Source organism: Trachypithecus francoisi, unplaced genomic scaffold, assembly GCF_009764315.1.
Source record: "Trachypithecus francoisi isolate TF-2019V2 unplaced genomic scaffold, Tfra_2.0 Contig00110, whole genome shotgun sequence".
NCBI classification, from domain to species: Eukaryota; Metazoa; Chordata; class Mammalia; order Primates; family Cercopithecidae; genus Trachypithecus; species Trachypithecus francoisi.
The window spans coordinates 106,945-128,188 of NW_022680476.1; the positions used below are offsets into that span (position 1 = coordinate 106,945).

The window sequence follows — 21,244 nt, forward strand, 5'->3', positions numbered from 1 at the left end:
TAAATAAATAAGTAAATAAATAAATAAGGAGCGGTGGGAGCTTGGGCCAATCTCCCAGCCTCTCTGTGCCTCAGCTTCCTCAACTGTACAATGGGGCATAATAACATCTACCCCCAGAGCTGCTAGGGACTTAAATGAGCCAGTAAATGCAAAACACTCGATACAGTCCCTGATGTACAACAAGTCTCAGTTTGGTAACTAATTCATTTAACAAACAACCCTGGCCCCTGCTCTTTGCCTCTGGCTGGTGATGGGTGGTGCTGAGAACTCACCACAGGACTAGGCCTGGCCCCCACTGCAGGAAACTCAGTTTTGTCAAGTGGGAGAGCCTCAGAGAGAACAGCCCCAGCAAAGGAGCCCAAGGCTCTCAGACCCTCTTGAACCGTGGACTCTGGCTTCCAGTAGGTCTCATTTCCCTACCAAATTGTCAAGCAAATCTGCATACCTCCTGGCTCTTTTTCTGAGAGGGAACAAATCTGAGGTGCTGGCCAGTCTCCCAGCCCTGGGGCCAGGGTACTGAGGCTCGGACTGATAGAGGCCTGGGTGTCTCTGGGAGCTGATAGAGGATAGAGGGTTGGCAGGGGCTCGATGCCAGGCAGTCAAAGCCAGCATGGGAGTTAGGGAGAGTCACACTGCCCCAGGAGCAGGAGAGCACTGGACCCTGAGGAGGCAATGAGCTGCAGCTGCAGAGGCCCTGTGTCCTTCCTGTTACCGCCCTGTTCCCAGGGCCTGGCACCCAGCCCAGAACAGCATAGTCCCCTCTACCTTCACCTTCCTGCTTCCTAGAGGCTCTCAGGCTCTCCCCTTCCCAGTGCCCCCATCACTCAGCCAAATCTGATCTTGGACACTTCCACCCTTCCCACACAAGCAACAGGGACTAAAACCCACTTTGAGATCAAGCATTTTAACTGAAAGCCTAAAGAGATGCTGTTCTTATGGTGGAAGTTCAGGCATCCTTCTGGTTGGGCAAAGGGGTCTACGAAAGGAGTTTAGAGTGTACTTATGTGAGCAAAGCAATGAATAGGGAAGCAGGAAGAAGGCAGTCAGGATACATGATGACAGGCACAGAAAAGACCCAGAAGAAATAGCTACTGGAGTGGGAGGAATGTTTTTAAATGTGTTTCTTATTTGGAAGTTTGAATACATTGACTATTGATTTTGAATTAATGCATTTTTAAAGTATTTAAAGAGTTTGGGTAGCAGGGAAAATGGCTGGAGCAATGGCATGGGCGGAGGATGCAGCATGTATGGGGGAGGAGGATGGGGTACCAGGTTCTCGTCTTGGCCCTGCAATGGACTTACTCCTTGTCTTGGACAGACCATTTCCATTCTTGAGTTTCAGTGTCCCTGTCTTTATAATGGGAAAGAATGGGGACAGTAATACTACCTTGTATACCTGCTATAAAGATGAAAGGAAATCATATATGTGTGTATGTGAAGTACTTGGCACATGGTAAGGGCTCAAAATCATTAGGAATCTACAGAGGGCCTCCGTTTTCCTAGCTGTAAAGAGAGGGGAAGAGAGACAGGGTTAATTAAGAGACAAGCCTAGGGGCCCCAGCTGCCCAAGCAGCTAGGTGTACCAGGTCTCTGCAACTGGGCCCCACAGTGGCCATCTGGCCTCCAAAAGGCTGTAGAACAAGAGTTCTCAAAATCGTGGTCCTTGGTCCCTTGTCTTCCCTGTGGTCCCTAAACTGATCCCAAAACTTGTCCCTTCTCCAGCTGTCATGAGCAAATAGTAAGCAACTCTGAAGAATTTCATTTTTACATGGGACTCAGAAATACTCAATAGTGAGGCCGGATTATCTATAGCGAAATTAACTTGTATCTTGTTCTTGCTGCTGAAACTGAGAGGTACACTGACAAAGCAGCCTCTTTGATCTAAGGGGTGGTTTTCCGCTCTGGGCTGTCAGGAGCAGAGACTAGAGGCCCAGAGCACCCCAGATGGGTGCTTTATGGCTCAGATGAGGCTGGCAATGTTTTTAAGGCCATGGTAGGTCCAGGGCACTCTCACCTTTGGAGTCCCCATCTCACTACTATCAAATATATATAATTTTAAAATGGCATGGCCACATTTTACACACACACAAAAAATATGTCTTTTGCTTTAAGCTTTTTGGAAAGGATAATTCTTATGAATTTGCTTTTGAAATGATTTGGCCTTGAGGAATTCATTTCATTTACAATTGGTAATGATTTCTTGGCAGTTTTCTGGCATACTTGGGGATTTTTGTGAGCTAAGATAATCTGGCCTCCAAACCATTTTCAGATGTGATGAAACCTTTATGAATGCTAAATGAAGCTGATGCAATATTACATAGTATAGACATTTACTTATCCATTTATTCATTGTGATTTTGCATTTTTCTCCTTTTGAATTTTGGAGCCAATACTGGTTGTTTGTTTGTTTCTTCCAGATCTTAGATCTTTTTATAGGCCCTTGGAAAGTTCCCAGTACCTGGACATTGTCCTGTGGATAAAATAGAACAGCCTGTGTTGGATGGGAGAAGGGCTGAGGGGGACCTCTCTGGACACTGCCCTCCCCAACCAGCAGCCATGTTGGAAAGATGGCAAGACGAAGTCACTCAGTGGCTTTGAGGGGCCAAAAGCATCACAATAACATTGGTGACTTTTCTGGACCAGCAATAGCCCTCTCCCCTGGTTTTTCTTGCATGCTGGGGGCCTCGAAATGACTGAACTTGAAAATATTGTTCATCCATGTATTCAATACTTACTGAGCCATACGTCAATACAGCCCTTAAAGAAAGCAATTTGGCATCATCTGTTAAAATGACAACTGCAAATACCCTTTGATTCAGCGATTCCACTTTTGAGAATGTGTTTCATGGATGTATTTATTCTTACACTTAATCAAATCCATATAAGGTTATCCATTGCTGCATTTTCAGGAATTAAAAAAAATGGAAACAACTCAAATGATCATCAATAGAGGACTGCTTACAAAAATTATGATGTATTCATACAATGGAATAATATGCAGCTGTGAAAATAAGAATGGCACCCCTCTCTTTAGTCTTATGGAAGGAGTGCCAAGATATACTGTTGAATTTTTTTACAAGGCAAGGTGCAGAATGCTGCATAGTACTCTACCTTTTATGTAAGAAGGTGAGGAAAATAAGACTATACATACTTGGCTGGGCACAGTAGCTCATGCCTATAATCCCAATACCTTTAGTACCAGCTACTCAAGAGGCTGAGGTGTGGGAGGATTGCTTGAGCCCAGGAAGTTGAGGGTGCAGTGAACTGTGGTTGCACCACTGCACTCCAGCCTGGCCAACAGAGCAAGGCTCTGTCAGAAAAGGAAAGGAAAGGAAAGAGAAGAAAGAAAGGGAAGGGGAGGGGAGGGGAGGGGAGGGGAGGGGAGAAAAAGAAATACATACTTATTTGGATGTACATAAAGAAACCCAGGAAGGACATTCAAGGAACAACTAACAGTGGTTATCTATGGGAATGAAATGTGGTTAGTAACTGGGTGGATGGGGTTAAATGCCTGGAGAGAGAATATTTTTACTGATATCTTTTTATATTTGTCTTTTTAAAATTATGTTGATTTATCATCTATTTGAATAATGAATTAAAATGTAGTTACTGAAGGCCAGGTATGATGGTTCACGCCTATAATCCCAGCACTTTGAGAGGCCAAGGCAGGTGGATCACTTGGGGTCAGGAGTTTGAGACCAGCCTGGCCAATGTGACAAAACCCCATCTCTATTAAAAATACAAAAATTAGCCAGGTGTGGTGGTGCATGCCTGTAGTCCCACCTACTCAGGGGGCTGAGGCAGGAGAATCACTTTCACCTGGGAACTGGAGGTTGCAATGAGTCAAGATTGTGTCCACTGCACTCCATCCTGGGCAACAGAGTGAGACTCTGTCTCAAAAATCAAATCAAATCAAATCAAATAATAACATAAAATAAAATAAACCTACGGAGCATCTACTTGTGCCAAGCACCATTCTAGGTAAGGGATACAGTGGAAAATGAGATAGACAAATTGAGAAAAAAGAAATAGGATCATTCATTCTTCATTCCCCAATATTATAGAACTAATTCAGGCCTATTAATGAAACAACTTAGGGCTATGAAAATGTAGTGTGCATAGTCTAACACAGGCACATGACAAGCATTTACGGAAAAGTCCACTTTGGTATTCGATCACCAGTCTCTACCAGCAGCAGTTGGCAATGAACATGGCTTCTGCACAGGCTCAAAAAGAGAAGTGAGAGAGTCAGTGCTTGGATGGGGCACATTCACTGGGCCTTCGTCGAAATGCTTAGAGAGACACTACCTCTGAGCGGCTTTCTGGAGAAACCTCAGCTTGCTTCCTGAAAGGGCAAGCCAGGCTGAATACCTTCAGTAGATAGTCATTTGTGGGATAATCCATTACCATCTATGCGCTATAGGAAAAGCAACCTTTTGAGAGAGGAGAACTTAGGACAGGGAAGTTTTGCTAGGCACAGGGACTTTGAATTCTGGGGACTTCCCAGTCCCGGGGATGACTTGCAGCTGTGGGTGAATCATGATGGCCACTGATGTCTACTGCATGTGCCCTGAGCCTCCCGGCCACTTCACTGCATAGATTAGCTCTGAGAAGTCCTGAAACCTACCAGGTAGGTACTTTTTCTCCCTTCTATTTTTATAGATGAAGAAACAAACAAGTGAACTCACAGAGCCAACAAGTAAGGGAGCTGGGATTCTTTTTATTCATTTATTTATTTATTTATTTGAGACGGAGTCTCGCTCTGTCACCAGGCTGGAGTGCAGTGGCACGATCTCGGCTCACTGCAACCTCTGCCTCCTGGGTTCAAGCAATTCTCCTGCCTCAGCCTCCCGAGTAGCTGGGACTACAGGCGAGCTCCACCATGCCCCACTAATTTTTGTACTTTACAGTGGAGACGGGGTTTCACCATGTTGGCCAGAATGGTCTCGATCTCTTGACCTCATGATCTGCCCGCCTCAGCCTCCCAAAGTGCTGGGATTACAGGCGTGAGCCACCGTGCCCAGCTGGGAGCTAGGATTCTAAGCCAGTAAGTCTGACTCCAGAGCCTGAAGCCTTCTTCTCCCTCTCCCTGCATCTCTGGGCCCCAGGTGGAGAAGGAGAGCTAGACTACTGTAGTGTCCTTTATATGCCCAGGCCTCAGCACCCAGTAGGTGACCACACGTATTGAAATGAACAACGACACGAAGAGCACTGTCAAGGACAACCTACCTTTTCCTACCCCAACCCTTCTTCATGGAGCTCACCTGGGCCTCGCCCCTCCCCATCCCCACATTTCCACTGAGTATAGAGACCCACCTTATTTGCCTGACTTTGGAATCTGACCTCTGGCCCATAGCCATACTGGGCTCTGCCGCCTTTTATACACAAAGCCTTTGTCTTCTTAGGAAAATGACCAGGTTCTGCCCATAAAAGTATCCAGCCTGAAAGGAAGGTGGGGAGAGATTGCATCATGGAAAATTGTAGAAACACATTTCTTTGTATTTGAATACTTACAGGACCTCACTTTTGGCAGCTAACCGACTCTGGGTTAGACCACAGCATCCTTAGCCTTTTTGTGCCATGGACCTCTTTGGTATCTGATGAAGCCTATGGACTTCTCAGAATAGATTTTTTTAAGTGCACAAAATAAAATACAGAGAGCAATGGAAATAAATTATATCAAAATAGGGTTTATGAAAATATTTGTGATATTACATGATATGTTTTATTGGCACGTTAAATAACAAGATCCAGAGTTGGGTCTAATTACTGTAATTCTGAGGTAATGATGAGCAAAAATGATATCTCAAGATATCTGCAACAGCTGTAGTGTAATATGAAAATATCTGTTATTTCCGTTGGTAACAAAGTAACAGGTGCTGCTAATGAGGTTTGTTCCCAGCAACATTCACCACGGAAGGAAATGCTTAATTCAATGAAAGGTTAGGAAAAAATCAAGATGTAATCTTACTCCTCCCCATCTTTCCCAATTTTTTTTTTTTTTTTTTTTTGGCATGGTCTTGCTCTGTTGCCCAGACTGGAGTGCGGTGGCACAATCGTTGCTCACCGCAGCCTCAACCTCCCAGGCAGTCCTCCCACCCCAGCCTCCTAAGTAGCTGGAACCACAGGTGTACACCGCCACGCCTGGCTAATTTCTTTATTTTTATTTTATTTTATGTATTTATTTATTTATTTATTTCAGAAGGAGTCTCGCTCTGTTGCCCAGGCTGGAGTGCAGTGGCGCTATCTTGGCTCACTGCAAGCTCTGCCTCCCGGGTTCATGCCATTCTCCTGCCTCAGCCTCCCAAGTAGCTGGGATTACAGGTGCCTGCCATCATGCCCGGCTAATTTTTTGTATTTTTAGTAGAGACCGGGTTTCACCATGTTAGCCAGGATCGTCTCAATCTCCTGACATCGTGATCCGCCCACCTTGGCCTCCCAAAGTGGTAGGATTACAGGCGTGAGCCACCATGCCCGGCTGTTTTTATTTTTTTAGTAGACATGGGGCCTTGCTATGTTTCCCAGGGTGGCCTCAAACTCCTGAGCTCAAGCAATCCTCCTGCCTTGGCCTCCCAAAGTGCTGGGATTATGGGCGTGAGCCATCATGCCCAGCCCCCTTTCCCATGTTAAAGAGTTCCAGTCCTCGTTAGCCCAGGCCTGGGATTTCCGTTCTAATGCCATTATATCCCTGGCTTATGTTTGTGACAGGGAAGACCAATTAGCAAGTATGCAAATGATGGTTCCCTTAGGATGTCCCCTGGCAAAGAGTTGACTCCTCCAGTGTCAAGGTGGGAATTAATGGTTTATAAAAGTGATGTTCCCAGTAGTAGGCCCTCCAAGAACGCTTACTATGTGCCTATGTGCTTGTCCTTGTGAGAAAAGCACTATCTGTAGTATTTCACCCCATCCCCAGGTGAGCTCAGTATGATTACCCTTTTCACGGATGTGGAAAATGTGGCTGAGAGATGAGAAAGAGCTCAGGAGATCGAGACCATCCTGGCTAACACAGTGAAACCCTATCTCTACTAAAAATACAAAAAATTAGCTGGGCGTAGTGGCACGCGCCTGTAGTCCCAGCTACTCAGGAAGTTGAGGCAGGAGAATCATTTGAACCTGGAAGGCAGAGGTTGCAGTGAACCGAGATCGTGCCACTGCATTCCAGCCTGGGCGACAGAGCGAGACTCTGTCTCTAAATAAATAAATGAATAAATAAATAAGTAAATAAAAGAGATGAGAAAGAGCTGCCCGGGTTGAGGTCACAGGTTTGCCTCATGCCCTTGCCTGTTCTCTAAACTATAAGCCTCACACACACCCTCACAGGCATTTTTATCTTGATTTCAGATAACCCATGATGACGTTGTAATAATAATAATTATTATTATTATTATCAACAGGAGTGGACCTTCTGTATTTCAGAATCTTGCATCACCACCACCACCACCACCACCACCACCATCATCATCGAATTAATAGCTAATCCTAGTCACTATGTTATTCCACACACTATTCTAAGGATTTGACTCATCTGACCTTCCTAACAGCAGGACAAGTTAGATCGTTTGATTAAGGTCACATAGCTAGTAAGCTGGAATTTGAACCAAAGAAATCTGGCTGTAACACCCTCATTTTTAAAAACTTTTTTATTGAAGTAGAACATAGACATCGAAAAATGTGTAGACCATGAGTGCAGAGCCAGTGAATCTTCAAACTGTAAGCACTCTCACTCAACTCACTCAATCCACACTCACCCAACCCACCAACCAGAACAAGAAATAGAACACTGTCGGCCGGGCGCGGTGGCTCAAGCCTGTAATCCCAACACTTTGGGAAGCCGAGAGGGGCGGATCACGAGGTCAGGAGATGGAGACCATCCTGGCTAACACGGTGAAACTCCGTCTCTACTAAAAAATACAAAAAACTAGCCAGGCGAGGTGGCGGGCGCCTGTAGTCCCAGCTACTCGGGAGGCTGAGGCAGGAGAATGGCGTAAACCCGGGAGGCGGAGCTTGCAGTGAGCTGAGATCCGGCCACTGTGCTCCAGCCTGGGCGACAGAGCAAGACTCCGTCTCAAAAAAAGAAAAAAACAAATAGAACACTGTCAGCACCAGCAGCTTTTCGCTCCCCACCCAGTCCCCAAGGTAACCACTATCTTAACTTCTATTGCTGTTGGATTAGTTCTGCCTTTTTCTCTTTTTTTTCTTGTTTTTATTTATTTATTTACTTATTTATTTTTGAGACAGAGTCTTGCTCTGTTGCCCAGACTGGAATGCAGTGGCGTGGTCTCAGCTCACTGCAAGCTCCGCCCCCCAGGTTCATGCCATTCTCCCACCTCAACCTCCCAAGTAGCTGGGACTACAGGTGCCCACCACCACGCCTGGCTAATTTTTTGTATTTGTAGTACAGACGGGTTTTCACTGTGTTAGCCAGGATGGTCTCAATCTCCTGACCTCATGATCCACCCACCTCAGCCTCCCAAAGTGCTGGGATTACAGGCGTGGCCACTGCGCCCGGTTGCCTTTTTCTTTTTAGAAAAAGGTCTTGCTATGTTGCCCAGGCTGGCCATGAACTCCTGGCCTCAAGTGATCCTCTCAGCTTGCCCTCCTAAAGTGCTGGTATTACAGGTCTGGCCTCAAGGAAAAATGAAACCAAGCGTCTCTTACTGTGGAATGGAGTTAGACAGAGATAGTTATGTATCAAGTGCTTTAAGCAGAGGAAATGACAACAAATCACTTTAGTCATACTGTAGCAGTACCTGCATCCTATTTTTTATCTTATATAAATGCGCCTTCATTGTAAACCATTATGCTCTCTCTCTCAGTCCTCATAATGACCCTAGAGTCTAGAAAATAGCTTTGTCTCACGCCCATTTTACAGATGAGCAAATTAGTTCTCTGCAACAATTGAATAAGTTTCTTGAGACCCCACGTCAGTCCCAGCTACTTGCCCAGGGTGGTCTCACGTCAGTGTGCGGTGGAAGTGGGAGTCTTATTAAGATCTTTGAGGCTGACTGCACCATCTGCTGCCTCACCATCCATCCAGCCTGGGTTTCTGCTAGGAAACTCAGAAACACATTAGAGACTCAGGGATGTTTGTGTGAACAAATGGTCCCATTGCCCTAACTGCTCCAAAGCTTCCTACCAGAGGCCTATCCCTGCCTTTCCAGGGGACCCATCTACTCCAAAGTCCCCTCTCTTAAAACGACACGAGCTTCTGGTTGTTCTTCAAAATCTGCAACAAAGTCCCACCTCATCTTTGCGCGTGCGTCCCCCTGCTGATGAGGGTCCACTCTGCCAGGTGCTTGCTTGGCTTCCTCCTTCACTGTTCCAATGTCACCTCCTGAACAAGGCTGACCCTGACCCCTGACTCTCTATCTGCATAACGTAGCCCATGGGCTCTCTTGTTCTTCTGCCTTTGTCTTGGAGTGCTTATTCCATCTGACTCTATATTCTACACATATATTTGTCTCCCTCTAGAATGTATGTGCCATGAGGGCAAAGTGCTGTTTTGTTCACTGCTTTATTCCCAGGGCCCAGATTTACATGGCACACAGTAGGGACTCAATACATCTTGAGTGGAAGGAAGACTGACTTAGCACAGAACTTCTTCATCAAAATAAAAATAGCCTCCATGAAGGAAGGATACCTAGAATTTAAATCCACTGCTTTGCTCCCAGGGGCAGTATTGTGGACTTTTGCCAGGGTCCGATCTTTAGTTGTGACAAAGACCAGAGGTTGTGGGGAACATGGCCAAACCTAGTGAGGTAGCCCATCTGCTGGCCAGGAAGCCACGGAGGGCCTTCCCTACCCCTCTCAGGCTGCTTCCCCTATGTCTGCAGCCAGCCAAAGTGCCCCACCCCAAAGCATCAGAGGGGAGAACCAGCCACCACCCCAGAGGTGACAATAGGGCTGCTGTGCCACGGGTCCTTGCTGTGTGCCATGGGTCCTCGGGTAGGGCATGGGCTCAGGCAAATGAGCCAGAGCACACGCAGATATAGAGGCATGTGCGCTGGCTGCGCTCTGCTTCCACTCCGGTGCTCTCCAGCATGGAGGACAGCCTAAAGCAGCTCAGCCTAGGGAGAGATCCTGAGGGGGCAGGGGACAGCCAGGCCCTGGCTGAGCTCCAGGAGCTTGCCCTGAAGTGGTTCATGGAGACACAGGCCCCCTTCATTCTGCAGAACGGTGCCCTGCCTCCCTGGTTTCATGGATTCATCACCCGCAAGTAAGGCTGCTTCTGCCCCACAGGTCCCTCATAGCCCACAGCCCCTTGGGGCTGAGAAAATGGTCTGGGAACTATGGATCAGACTGGTTCCTGTCCTTTCCCTGGGCTAGGCAGGGGCCCTTGGAGGCGGGGGGCAGGGGAACAGACTGAGGAGCACCATGTCCTCTGGTAGTGGCTTCTGTAGGCAGAATCGGGGACGGCAACGGCCTCTACTTTAGTACAAGTTGAGGATGGCTGGGGCTGCCAGAGGACAGAAAGAGGGCCAGACCGTGACTTGATGAGTAACTAGGGGACCATATCATGTATCGTCCAAACCAGGACACTATTAGTAACTAAGCTAGGAGAACTGTCGTAAACAGGGCCATCCCAGGAAAACCTGGATGCACGGTTACCCTAGGTATAAAGGCCAAGATACAGGTTTGGCTTTCTATTTGGGCTGGGTCTCCAAGCAACCAAAACACCTGGTGAAGGAATGACAAATCCAGCCAGTCCTTAGGTCCTGGCACAGCACCTGCACAGAGCCAGGGCCGACTTTATGGGCACTGACTTGTGCAACAGCACAGGGTCAAAAGGGCTCCACATTTGATTTAGTACTCTGCTGTCACTGTCTTGATATTCTAAATCATTTTGAACCAGGGGCCCCATGTTTTCATTTAACACCTGGCCCTGCAAATGATTTAGCTGCATAGAGCAGGCACTCAGTATTTGGTGAGTAACTGAGTGAGGGAATATGTACTGGTCTATGTACTGCCAAACCACAAGACAGGTGGAACTTTTCACCATGCCTCCAAAATATTTGGCACCATGTGAAAAATCTCTGTAGCTGCCTAGGATTGAAGGGGACAGGAAGAGGAATGAGTCCCTTTTAGCTGCTTCAGACATAGCAGTATCTTCTCCCTGCAGAAGCTCGTGTGTAGTGCACATCCTGTAGTACTGTACACAGTGGTTCTGAGGGAGGGACCCCCCACTAAACCTCAACATCTCCAGCTGTGTGGATTTATTCTTGCTACACAACCATCCAGGTGGAGAGTGGGTGGCCAGGGTCAGCAACCAGTGTGCCTGCTAGTGAGGCTGCAGTGGGGAGTCGGGGGGTGCATATGACTTCAGACCCTGACCCAGCCCCAGACAGTCTTGAACTTAATCATTTGGGCCCAGATAGACCACATACTGAGCCCTGACAGGCCACAGACCAATCCACAGGTCTGAGTGGCTCCACTATAAAGGGTTGGAGGTCTGGAACCCAAAGGCATGGCCAGCAGGGATTCCAAGAGAGGCCTAAGTCAGGCTGTACCTGCTGCTGTTAGGGCACAGACCCCAGCTAATGGCATGTCCTCTGCCCAGGCAGACGGAGCAGCTACTCAGGGACAGAGCTCTTGGTTCCTTCCTTATCCGCCTCAGTGACCGAGCCACCGGCTACATCTTGTCCTACAGGTAAGGGGAAGCCCTCTGGGCAAGCAAGCTCAGCCTACCATAACCTAGCCTTGCAGATTAGTGCAGAGGCCCCACTGGCCCAAATTGCCTAGATTTCCCTGGGTCCTGACTCCTGACTCCTTCATTCATCCATCACGTGCTCAGCAGACACTTCCTGAGCAGCACTGGCCGTATGCTACGGATGAAGCCACAGCCTTCAAAGGAGGTGAGTAGGGGTTGGAGGAGGCTTCACAGAGGTGAGCTTTGAGCCTAGGATAGAAGAAAGAATACAAGTTGCTAGGCAGAAAGGAGGGTGTGGTTGGGGTTTAGGAGGGCATCTCTGGTAGATGGAATGCCATGTGCAAAAGTACAGAGGCATGAAAGACAAGGGTGCTGGGGGAGCTGCAGGTTGCTGGGTGCAGCAGAACACTTGGTTCCTTTGGAGGAATGCCTGGAGGGGAGGGTAGGAGAAGCTTAGAATGGCCTTGGATGCCTAGCTAAGTCTGTAGACCCTGAAGGATGATCTGGTTCGCTGTATTTGCATAGGTCCTTTAGGCAGCCTATGGAGAGATGACTGGAAGTCAGAGCTGGAGGTGTGGGGGCACTGGGGACTCCTGCAATTGCCTGAATGTGAGATAATGAGGTCTGGGCTAGGATAGGATAGTGGGGATAGAGAGAAGGAGACAAGGTAGCCAGGACAAAGGCAGAGATGGTGATGTCGAATCTTGTCCCAAGAGTAGGTCGGTTGGAAGGGGAAATTCAGAGGAGGTAAGAAGATTTCTCTAAGTAGGGAGGGAGGCCAGGGCTCCAGGGTAAACTTAAAAGTCTTCAGATTCTGATTCAAAATTGTCACATATTCAGACTGCCCCAGTTCAAACGCTGACCTTGAGCAAGTTACTTTGCTTCTCTGTTACCCCGTTTCCTCATTTGTAAAATGGGAATATGATAGTACCTGCTTCATAGGATTGATGAAAGTGTGCAATCAGTTGATACATTTAAAAGTGCTTGGCACAATGCATATAATGCAGTAAGGACTTTAAATAAATGTTAGTCGTCGTCAAAATATTTTTATTCTATGTGCCAGACACTGTGCTAGGCATTTTGAAATATACTAACTCAGTAGTTTTCAAATGTCTTTTGAGCTTTGGGGATTTTTTTCTTTTGTTTTGTTTCTTCCCAGATAAGATCTTAGGGAGAATACTAACTTATGAAAGAGACTAAAGTGGGACGACTCAAAGGTATACAAATAGAAAAAGGGAACAGAAAAGAGTCCCAAAACAGTCCCAAATGTTTGGTTACCAGATTTGCAACAGAGGCATCACTGCAATTCCATGGGGGAAAGGCTTGCTTTTTCAATAATTGGTGCAGGAGCAATTGGATATCTAAATGGAAGACAATTACTGCTACCTCATACCATACACAAAAATTAATTAATTCTAGGTGGATTGTAGATCCAAGAAAGAAAAGCAAAACAATACCATTTCTAGAAGAAAACAGGAAAACATTGTCATAGGTAAATGAAAATACCTTTGAAAATGAGAGGCCAAGATTTTTTAAACAGGACACGAAAAGTACTAATCTTAAAAGAGTGATTAATTTGATTTCCTTAAAATTAAGAATTTTAAAAAATTTATTTATTTATTTGAGACAGAGTCTCACTCTCTTGCCCAGGCTGGAGTGCAGTGGTGCGATCTCTGCTCACTGCCACCTTTGCCTCCCAGGTTCAAGCACTTCTCCTGCCTTAGCATCCCAACTAGCTGGGACTACAGGCACACGCCACCATATCCAGCTAGTTTTTGTATTTTTAGTAGAGACAGGGTTTCACCATATTGGTCAGACTGGTCTCTATCTCCTGATCTTGGGTGATCCACCTGCCTCGGCCTCCCAAAGTGCTGGGATTACAGGCGTGAGCCACCACACCTAGCCAAAATTAAGAATTTTTACAATTAAAAGATATTATTAAGAGAAGAAAAAGATCAGCGTGCAGTCTTGAATAGGTTATCTATTAGAATACAAATATCTAACAAAGGACTCAAATCCAGAATATATAAAGAACTCCTACAAATAAATAAGACGAAAACAGATAATTCGATAAATAAAAGCAAAAGAACTGAGCACTTTACCAAAAAGAAAAACCAGAAGGCCCATAAGCATATGAAAACATGTTCAGCATCATTAGCTGTCAGGGAAACACAAATTAAAGCCACATTGGATGGCTATAATGGAAAGACAGAATATGTGGAACAACTGGAGCTCTCATACATTGCAATAATTTTATTTTATTTTATTTTTGAGATGGAGTTTCACTCTTGTCACCCAGCTGGAGTGCAATGGCACGATCTCGGCCCACTGCAACCTCCGCCTCCCAGGTTCAAGCAATTCTCCTACCTCAGCCTCCCTAGTAACTGGGATTACAGGCAACCACCACACACCAGCTATTTTTTTTTTTTTTTTTAATTTTTAGTAAAGATGGAGTTTCACCATATTGATCAAGCTTGTCTTGAACTCCTGACCTCAAGTGATCTGCCTGCCTGGGCCTCTCAAAATGCTGGGATTATAGGCATGAGCCACTGTGCCCAGCCCATTGCAATAATTTTAGAAAGCAATTTGGCATGATTTACTAAAGCCAAATACAGGTGTACCCATGTACAGGTGTTTTGTTCATTGTGGATTTTTTTTTTTCATATATTTTGATTTTCTAAAATACTGCGTTATTAGTTTTCTTGATTGAGTTTTTTGGTGCCCCTGTACATTTCGCACCCAAGATGAGTGCCTCACTTGCCTCACTCCAGTTGCAGCTGTGCCTTCCCTGACTCCACCAGAGCAGGCTTAAGTACTTCCCAAGATCCCAGGGCTCCATGGTTTGAAAACCTCTCCGTAGCTTCCTGACGAACACACCATGGCTGCAAGTGGGGTACAGTGGCCCCAGATCAGGCAGGTCTGTTCTGGATCAAGAGCTGGGACCCCTCTCCTGCACCCAGGCACAGAGCTCAGACCATGGGCCAAGGTTGGGCTGCCTTGTGTTGCAGGGGCAGCAATCGTTGCCGACATTTTGTGATCAACCAGCTTCGAAACCGGCGTTACATCATCTCAGGAGACACCCAGAGCCACAGCACCCTGGCTGAGCTTGTGCGCCATTACCAGGAGGCACAGCTTGAGCCCTTCGGAGAGATGCTGACTACTGCCTGCCCCCGGGTAGGCGCCCCACTTCCCCAGGGTGAGGGTGGCTGGGCAGGGAGCCCAGGCCTGGGGTATCCATCACTCAGGCATACCCCTTTTCAAGCCCTCCCTATTTACTATCATCCAGGGGCACTCGGTGTGGGGTCATGATCTCTATTGGAAAAAGGGAGACTGTGGTGATGTCTTACCTGAGGTCAGGAACCCGGTGGGAATGTTGCAGTCTCTTACCAGCAGTCTCATGTAGGCTCTGGAGACTGACTGGGCCTGTGTGACCACATGCCTGCTGTATCCCCATACCCCCAGCCAGAGGACAATGATATGTATGATGCCATCACCCGGGGCCTCCATCAGACCATCGTGGACCCAGAAAACCTGCCTGCCATGGTATCCCCCACAGTGGTCCCAGACAAGGCCGCCAGCCCCTGCTCATCTCCAAAGCCCCAGGTCTCCTTCCTCCATGCACAGAAGAGTCTGGATGTGAGTCCCCAGAACCTCTCCCAGGAGGAAAGCATGGAGGTGAGAAGCATTATGGGCCACCTAGAGTCAGGGTTGCCAGATCAGGGATGTGGGTGCCATGCTCCCAGTCAGACCCTGAGGCCAGGCCAGCCACTCCCTCCAGCTGTAGAGGGTGAGCCAGGCCCAGAGGTGCAGACCCATCTTGGAATCACCCAGGGTTCACCCGTGCCATTGCCTGCCTCTGGCTAGTTAGATTTGGCCAAGGCCATTTTCTAGCAATGTGGCTCTAGGCGAGTCACATAATTTCTCTGAGCCTCAGTTTACCACGCCTGAGGTTCTTGTGAAGCTTGAATGAGAAAACGGATATGAAATGCCTGAACATCCCTTAGTAAGCTGTAGTGTGGGGTGCCTGTGAGTCAATATTTTATTCTTCTCCATAGCACCCCATGGACTCAGAAAAATATTTCTTTTTTTGTTTGTTTGTTTTTGTTCGTTTTTGTTTTTGAGATGGAATCTCACCGCATTGTCCAGGCTGGAGTGCAATGGTGCAGTCTCGGCTCACTGCCATCTCTGCCGCCTCCTGGGTTCAAGTGATTCTCCTGCCTCAGCCTCTCGAGGAGCTGGGATTACAGGCACCTGCCGCCTCATCTGGCTAATTTTTGTATTTTTAGTAGCAACAGGATTTCAACATATTGGCCAGGCTGGTCTTGAACTCTTGACCTCAAGTGATCTGCCCGCCTTGGCTAAAGTGCTGGGATTACAGGCATGAGCCACTGTGCCCAGCCATTTTTACTTTTATTTTTGAGACAGAGTCTCACTCTGTTACCCAGACTAGAGTGCAGTGGCACCATCTTGGATCACTGCAATCTCTGCCTCCTGGATCCAAGTGATTCCCCGGCCTCAGCCTCCTGAGTAGCTGGGATTACAGGTGCACGTCACCATGCCCGGCTAGTTTTTTTTTTTTTTTTTTTTTTTTGTATTTTTAGTAGAGATAGGGTTTTGCCATGTTGGCCAGGCTGGTCTCAAACTCTTGACCTCAGGTGATCCGCCTGCCTCGGCTCCCAAAGTGCTAGGATTACGAGCGTGAGCCACCGTGCCCGGCCAAAAGATTTTTCTTTATATCAGATCACAGCATGCCAATGGCTTTTCCTCATATTTAGAATAAAACCTAAACACTTCACCAGGGCCCACAAGAGCCTCACCAGATGCCCTGCTACCCCCTGCTTCTTCACTGGAGGCTTCAGTGAGGCCTTTTCTCTGGCTTCTTTGGCCTTCTAGATCATCCTTGAACACCAACCTTGCTCCCACCTCAGGACCTCTGCACTGGCTCTACCGTCTGCCTAGAATGCTCTTCCTACAAGATACTTGCATGGCTTACACTCTAACTGCATTCCATTCCTTTCTTAAATATCACCTCAGAAAGGCCCACCTATGACAGAAAATGTTGCCTTCCCCACCTGCCATTCTCTCTATCCCATGACCCTGCTTCGTTCTTTGTAGCACTGATTATGCCCCCACACTCTGTTGTCTTGTGATATATTCGCCCATCATATAGCACATCAAACCATATTGTGCTACACAGCGCAGCAGTATGCTGCCCATCTCCCACATTAGAATATAAACTCCCAAGAGTTAGTCTTGCTCACCAGAGTCCTTGGCACCTAGGACAGTGTCTGGCACATAGTTGGTGCTCACTAAATATTTGTTAAATGAGTGATGGGACTCGGAGATGGGCCATTCTGAAGGGAAATGCAGCAGTGAGTGGGTTTGGGGGCACTGAGGGAACAGTGGACCACAATGGAAGTGGGAGGAGGTGGGAGGAGGGGAGGGAAAAATTGGGTGGGAGGTAGAGCTGGTGACCCAAAGCCTTGAATGCCAAGGTAAAGTACGAGTCCTAGGCCAGGTGTGGTGGCTCACACCTGTAATCCCAGCACTTTGGGAGGCCGAGGCGGGTGGATCACCTGAGGTCAGGAGTTCGAGACCAGCCTGGCCAACACTGGGAAACCCCGTCTCTACAAAAATACAAAAATTAGCTGGGCATGATGGTGGGAGCCTGTAATCCCAGCTACTCAGAAGGCTGAGGTGGGAGAATAGCTTGAACCTGGGAGGCAAAGGTTGCAATAAGCCAAGATCACACCACTGCACTCTAGCCTGGGCAACAGAGTGAGACTCTATCTTAAAAAGCAAACCAAAAAAAGAACAAGTCCTAGAGCATGAGAGCTGGAAGGGACCCTGAGTGTCATGTATCCAACCCTTGCATGTACAGGCAGGAAGACTATAGCCAAGACAGGGGGCCTCGGCTTATCTGAGAGAGTTTTTACTGGAGGGCATCTTAGTGATGGGCTGCTCCTTAAGAGTTTCTCTGTCCCTGTCTCCTCAGGCTCCCATCAGAGTGCCCCCACTCCCTGAGAGGAGTTCCTCTCTCCTGGAAGAGTCTTTTGGAGGCCCCAATGACATCATCTATGCAGACGTGAGGAAGATGAACCAGGCACGGCTAGGCTTGGGCACAGAGGGGTCCAGCAGGCATGCACCAGTTCCAGCTGGCAGCCAGGCCTACTCCCCAGACAGGGAGGCCCAAAGGAGACTCTCAGATGGAGAACAGAATAGGCCTGATGGCCTGGTGCCTGTCCTCTCTGGGGTGAGCCCAGACCAGGGTCCCACAGAGTCTCCCACTTCCTGGGGGTGTTCTGATGCCATGGGATCCCTGGGGGCTACCTGGAGGCAAGAGTTTCCAAAGCTGAGCCAAAAGCCTCAGCCCTGCTTCCAGGGCAGCTCTGCAGATATCTATGAGTTCATTGGGACAGAAGGCCCCCTGCAAGAGCCCAGGGATACACCAGACCAAGAAGGCAGTACCTATGAGCAGATCCCAGCTTGCTTGGGTGACCCAGCCAGGGCCCCACATCCTGGGGCCAGTCCCACATATAGCCCATGGGTACATGGGCCCATGGACCATGGCTACAAGAGGATTTCAGGCCCCCCAGGGCTCCCAGAGCCTGGGAACACCTATGAGCAGATCCCAGCAACCAAGAGCAAGGAGACTGGACGGATGCACAAGGTGAGCTCCAAGACGGGGTGGGGCGGCTCCCAGCCCTTAGAGAGCACCTGGTGGTAGGAGACAACCTGTAGCCCCCAGGCATAGGCAGGTCAGGTCACCACCACTGCCTGGAAGTACACAGAATTTTCCAGCCCTAACATCTGCCTGGAAATGGTGGTGGTGGTCGTGGTGGGAGAGGCAGCTGCTAGATTTGAATGTAAGACGGGCTTCCAGGCTCTTCTAAGGGCATTCTCTACAATAGATCAGCCTCTGCAGGGGTCTCAGAGCCTCTGGGTGCAGGAGAACAGCCCCTTTGCCCCTACTCCCTCGCCTTGTAGCTTTGGGCAAGACAAATTCCAAGACAACCAGTTAAACCTGAATTACAGATAAACAACATTTTTGAGGCCAGGCATGGTGGCTCATGTCTGTAATCCTAGCCCTTTGAGAGGCGGAGGCAGGTGGATTGCTTGAGCTTGGGAGTTTGAGACCAGCCTGGGCAATGTGGCAAAATCCCATCTCTACGAAAAAATACAAAAAATTGCCAGGCATGGTGGCCTATAGTCTCAGCTACTTGGGGGGCAGAAGCAGGAGGATCATTTGAACCTGGGAGGTTAAAGTTGTGATAAGTCCAGACTGCGCCACTGCACTCCAGTCTGGGAGACAAAGTGAGACTCTGTTTAAAAAAACAAACGAAAAAACAAACCAAACCAAAACGAAAACCATTTCAAAGTATGTCTCAAATACCATTATTCCTTTGTTTATCTGAAATTTAAACTTAACTGGGCATCTACATTCTTGTTTAGCAACCCCACCCAGGACCTCCATTTCCTCATCTGTAAAATGGGCTGATCCTCTGCTTGTATCCAGGGGCAGGTGCCCAGAGGATAGTGCTAGACATCCTCTCCTGCTCAGGACACAGCCCAGAGAGGGCTCTTGATGAACACAGCTATTATTCTGAGGATCTCTGTGGTGGTGGTGGTGGTGGGAGAGGCAGCTGCTAGATTTGGGTGTAAGCTGGGGGCTTCCAGGACCTTCTAAGGACTTTCTCTGCAGCAGTCCAGGGGTCCTTTCCCCTCCCTCTTGGTTTCTGCAGGGGTCTGATAAGTAAGGAAGAGAGGGGACCAGGAGTGTGGAGAGCGGTGGCCAGGAGTGGGGCTGGTCCAGGGTTCTCAGGGAGGCAGATGAACTCTCTGGAGCCCTCAGTCCCAACTGCACTCTGCCTATACCCGGAGACAATAAAACCTGGGAGTCCCTTCCCCAGGGGCAAGTCCTCTGATCTCAGTCAGGCACACACAGATCTTCCGGCCGGATTCCTGGTGGAAAGATCTTCCCGGGAAGTGCTGACGGCTCCTCCCTCAGGACAGGGCTGTGCCCCCATACCCCATGGATAGAAGCCTTTGAGATCCTGACTCTCCGGGAACCACGGATCCAGCAGTGGACAGTCCTGAGACCCTCAGAAGCCACATCCCATGTCTGCTCTTTCCCTGTGGCTGCCCCATGTCCTCTCCCATCTCTGTGGGCCTGGGTACAGCCTCACCCCACCCTACCTTCGACACCAGTGCATCCTGAGGCCCCCCAACTGCGGGTCAGGGGAGACCAGGGCACTCCAGGGAGGTAAGGTGAGGCTCGCCACCCTTTCTACACTCCTCCTTCCCCTCCTCTCCTTCGCCAGAAGAGGGTGAACCCTGCATCCAAAATTGGAGAGCTAAAGGTGGGATTTCAGGTACCGGGAGAGGCTCGTGGAATCAACCATCAGAATTCCAACCTGGCCTCATGTCCTGGGCTTGGGCCCCCAACCCAAGGTCAATGAGGGGTCCTCGGAGCCTGGGTCTTTCCCTCCCTGTCCAGCGACCCCAGGCCCCAGTATCTCCTCCTTCCTTCCAGCCTGACAAGCTTCGGAGGCTCTTCTTCACGGACAGGAAGCACAAATTCTGAGGGCCTGGCATCTGGCAGCCCACCAGTGGGTTTCCTGGTACCCAGGCCATGCCAGGGGTTATCGCAAAGCCTTCAGCTCACTTGAAGGCACCCTTTGGATCTTCAGACTCATCCGGCCTACTACAGAACTAGGCTCCGAGACAGCCAAGGTGCCTGCCTGAGAGCAGGTGGAAGAGGACCTTCCAACCACCTGCAGCTCCTGGCTCTGTCCTGCTTTCCTTGTGCCTCCCATCCATGCATAGGAGGGAATCAAGGCTGGAGAGGAGTGACACTGGCCAAAGGCAAGGGTCAGCACCCCCATTTCCCAGATGAGCATTCTGAGGCCCAGGCAGACTGACTGAGCCTGCCTCCCACTACTGAGCACTTACCGAGTGTGTGACAGGCTGTGTGCTAGGACAGACACCTTTCTAACTGGCCAAGTGACATCATGCAATTGCTATTGAGAAAACCAATTCCCCTCCTTGTGGCCCCATCAGCAAAAAGGAGGGGAGGGCCAGAAGCCACATCCTCTGCTTCAGGCCTCTTCACTCCAGCTGTGCCCTCAGGTCAGGCTGGCTCTTCCTGGAGCTCTGTCCCTCAGGAAACTTCCTGTTTTGTGTGTCACTTCCCTTCCTATCCACATTTCCCATTCTCTATAAGGGTGGACAGCTGGCTTGCTGCCCCGCTCCCCACTACCCCAAGCCCGGGATGCAGAAAACAGGACTGATCATCTCCAGCGACAACACCATAGGTACCCCTCCTCCCTGCCCTGACCCTGGGCAGAGCTGGCTCAGGTCGCATTTGTGGGAAATCTACCCTTAGTGACCACTTGGCTATGCAGCTTTTCCTGAAATATAGGCCTGTAAGAGTCCCTCCCTCCTTGGGGGTTGTAAGGATTGAGACTGAAGCAACTGTCCCTGTGCCTGAGTGGTTAGCACTCCTGAATGTTAACCAGAGATACTGTCAGGGAATTTACAGAAGGTTCGGGGCATGGATGTGTCTTCTTTCCAACGGCACACACACTGAAATCAAAG

At 48.7% G+C, this 21,244-nt stretch overlaps 1 protein-coding gene across 1 annotated transcript; it reads left to right on the top strand.

Annotated features, from left to right (window-relative positions):
* Window positions 1-10,031: 10,031 nt before the first annotated feature.
* Window positions 10,032-21,238, top strand: SH2D7 (SH2 domain containing 7). The gene is made up of 6 exons (XM_033236919.1): window positions 10,032-10,216; window positions 11,558-11,647; window positions 14,656-14,821; window positions 15,110-15,322; window positions 17,643-18,317; window positions 20,181-21,238. Exons 1-6 carry the CDS (start codon window positions 10,041-10,043, stop codon window positions 20,229-20,231), a joined length of 1,371 nt encoding a protein of 456 aa, XP_033092810.1. The 5' UTR covers window positions 10,032-10,040; the 3' UTR covers window positions 20,232-21,238.
* Window positions 21,239-21,244: the final 6 nt, after the last annotated feature.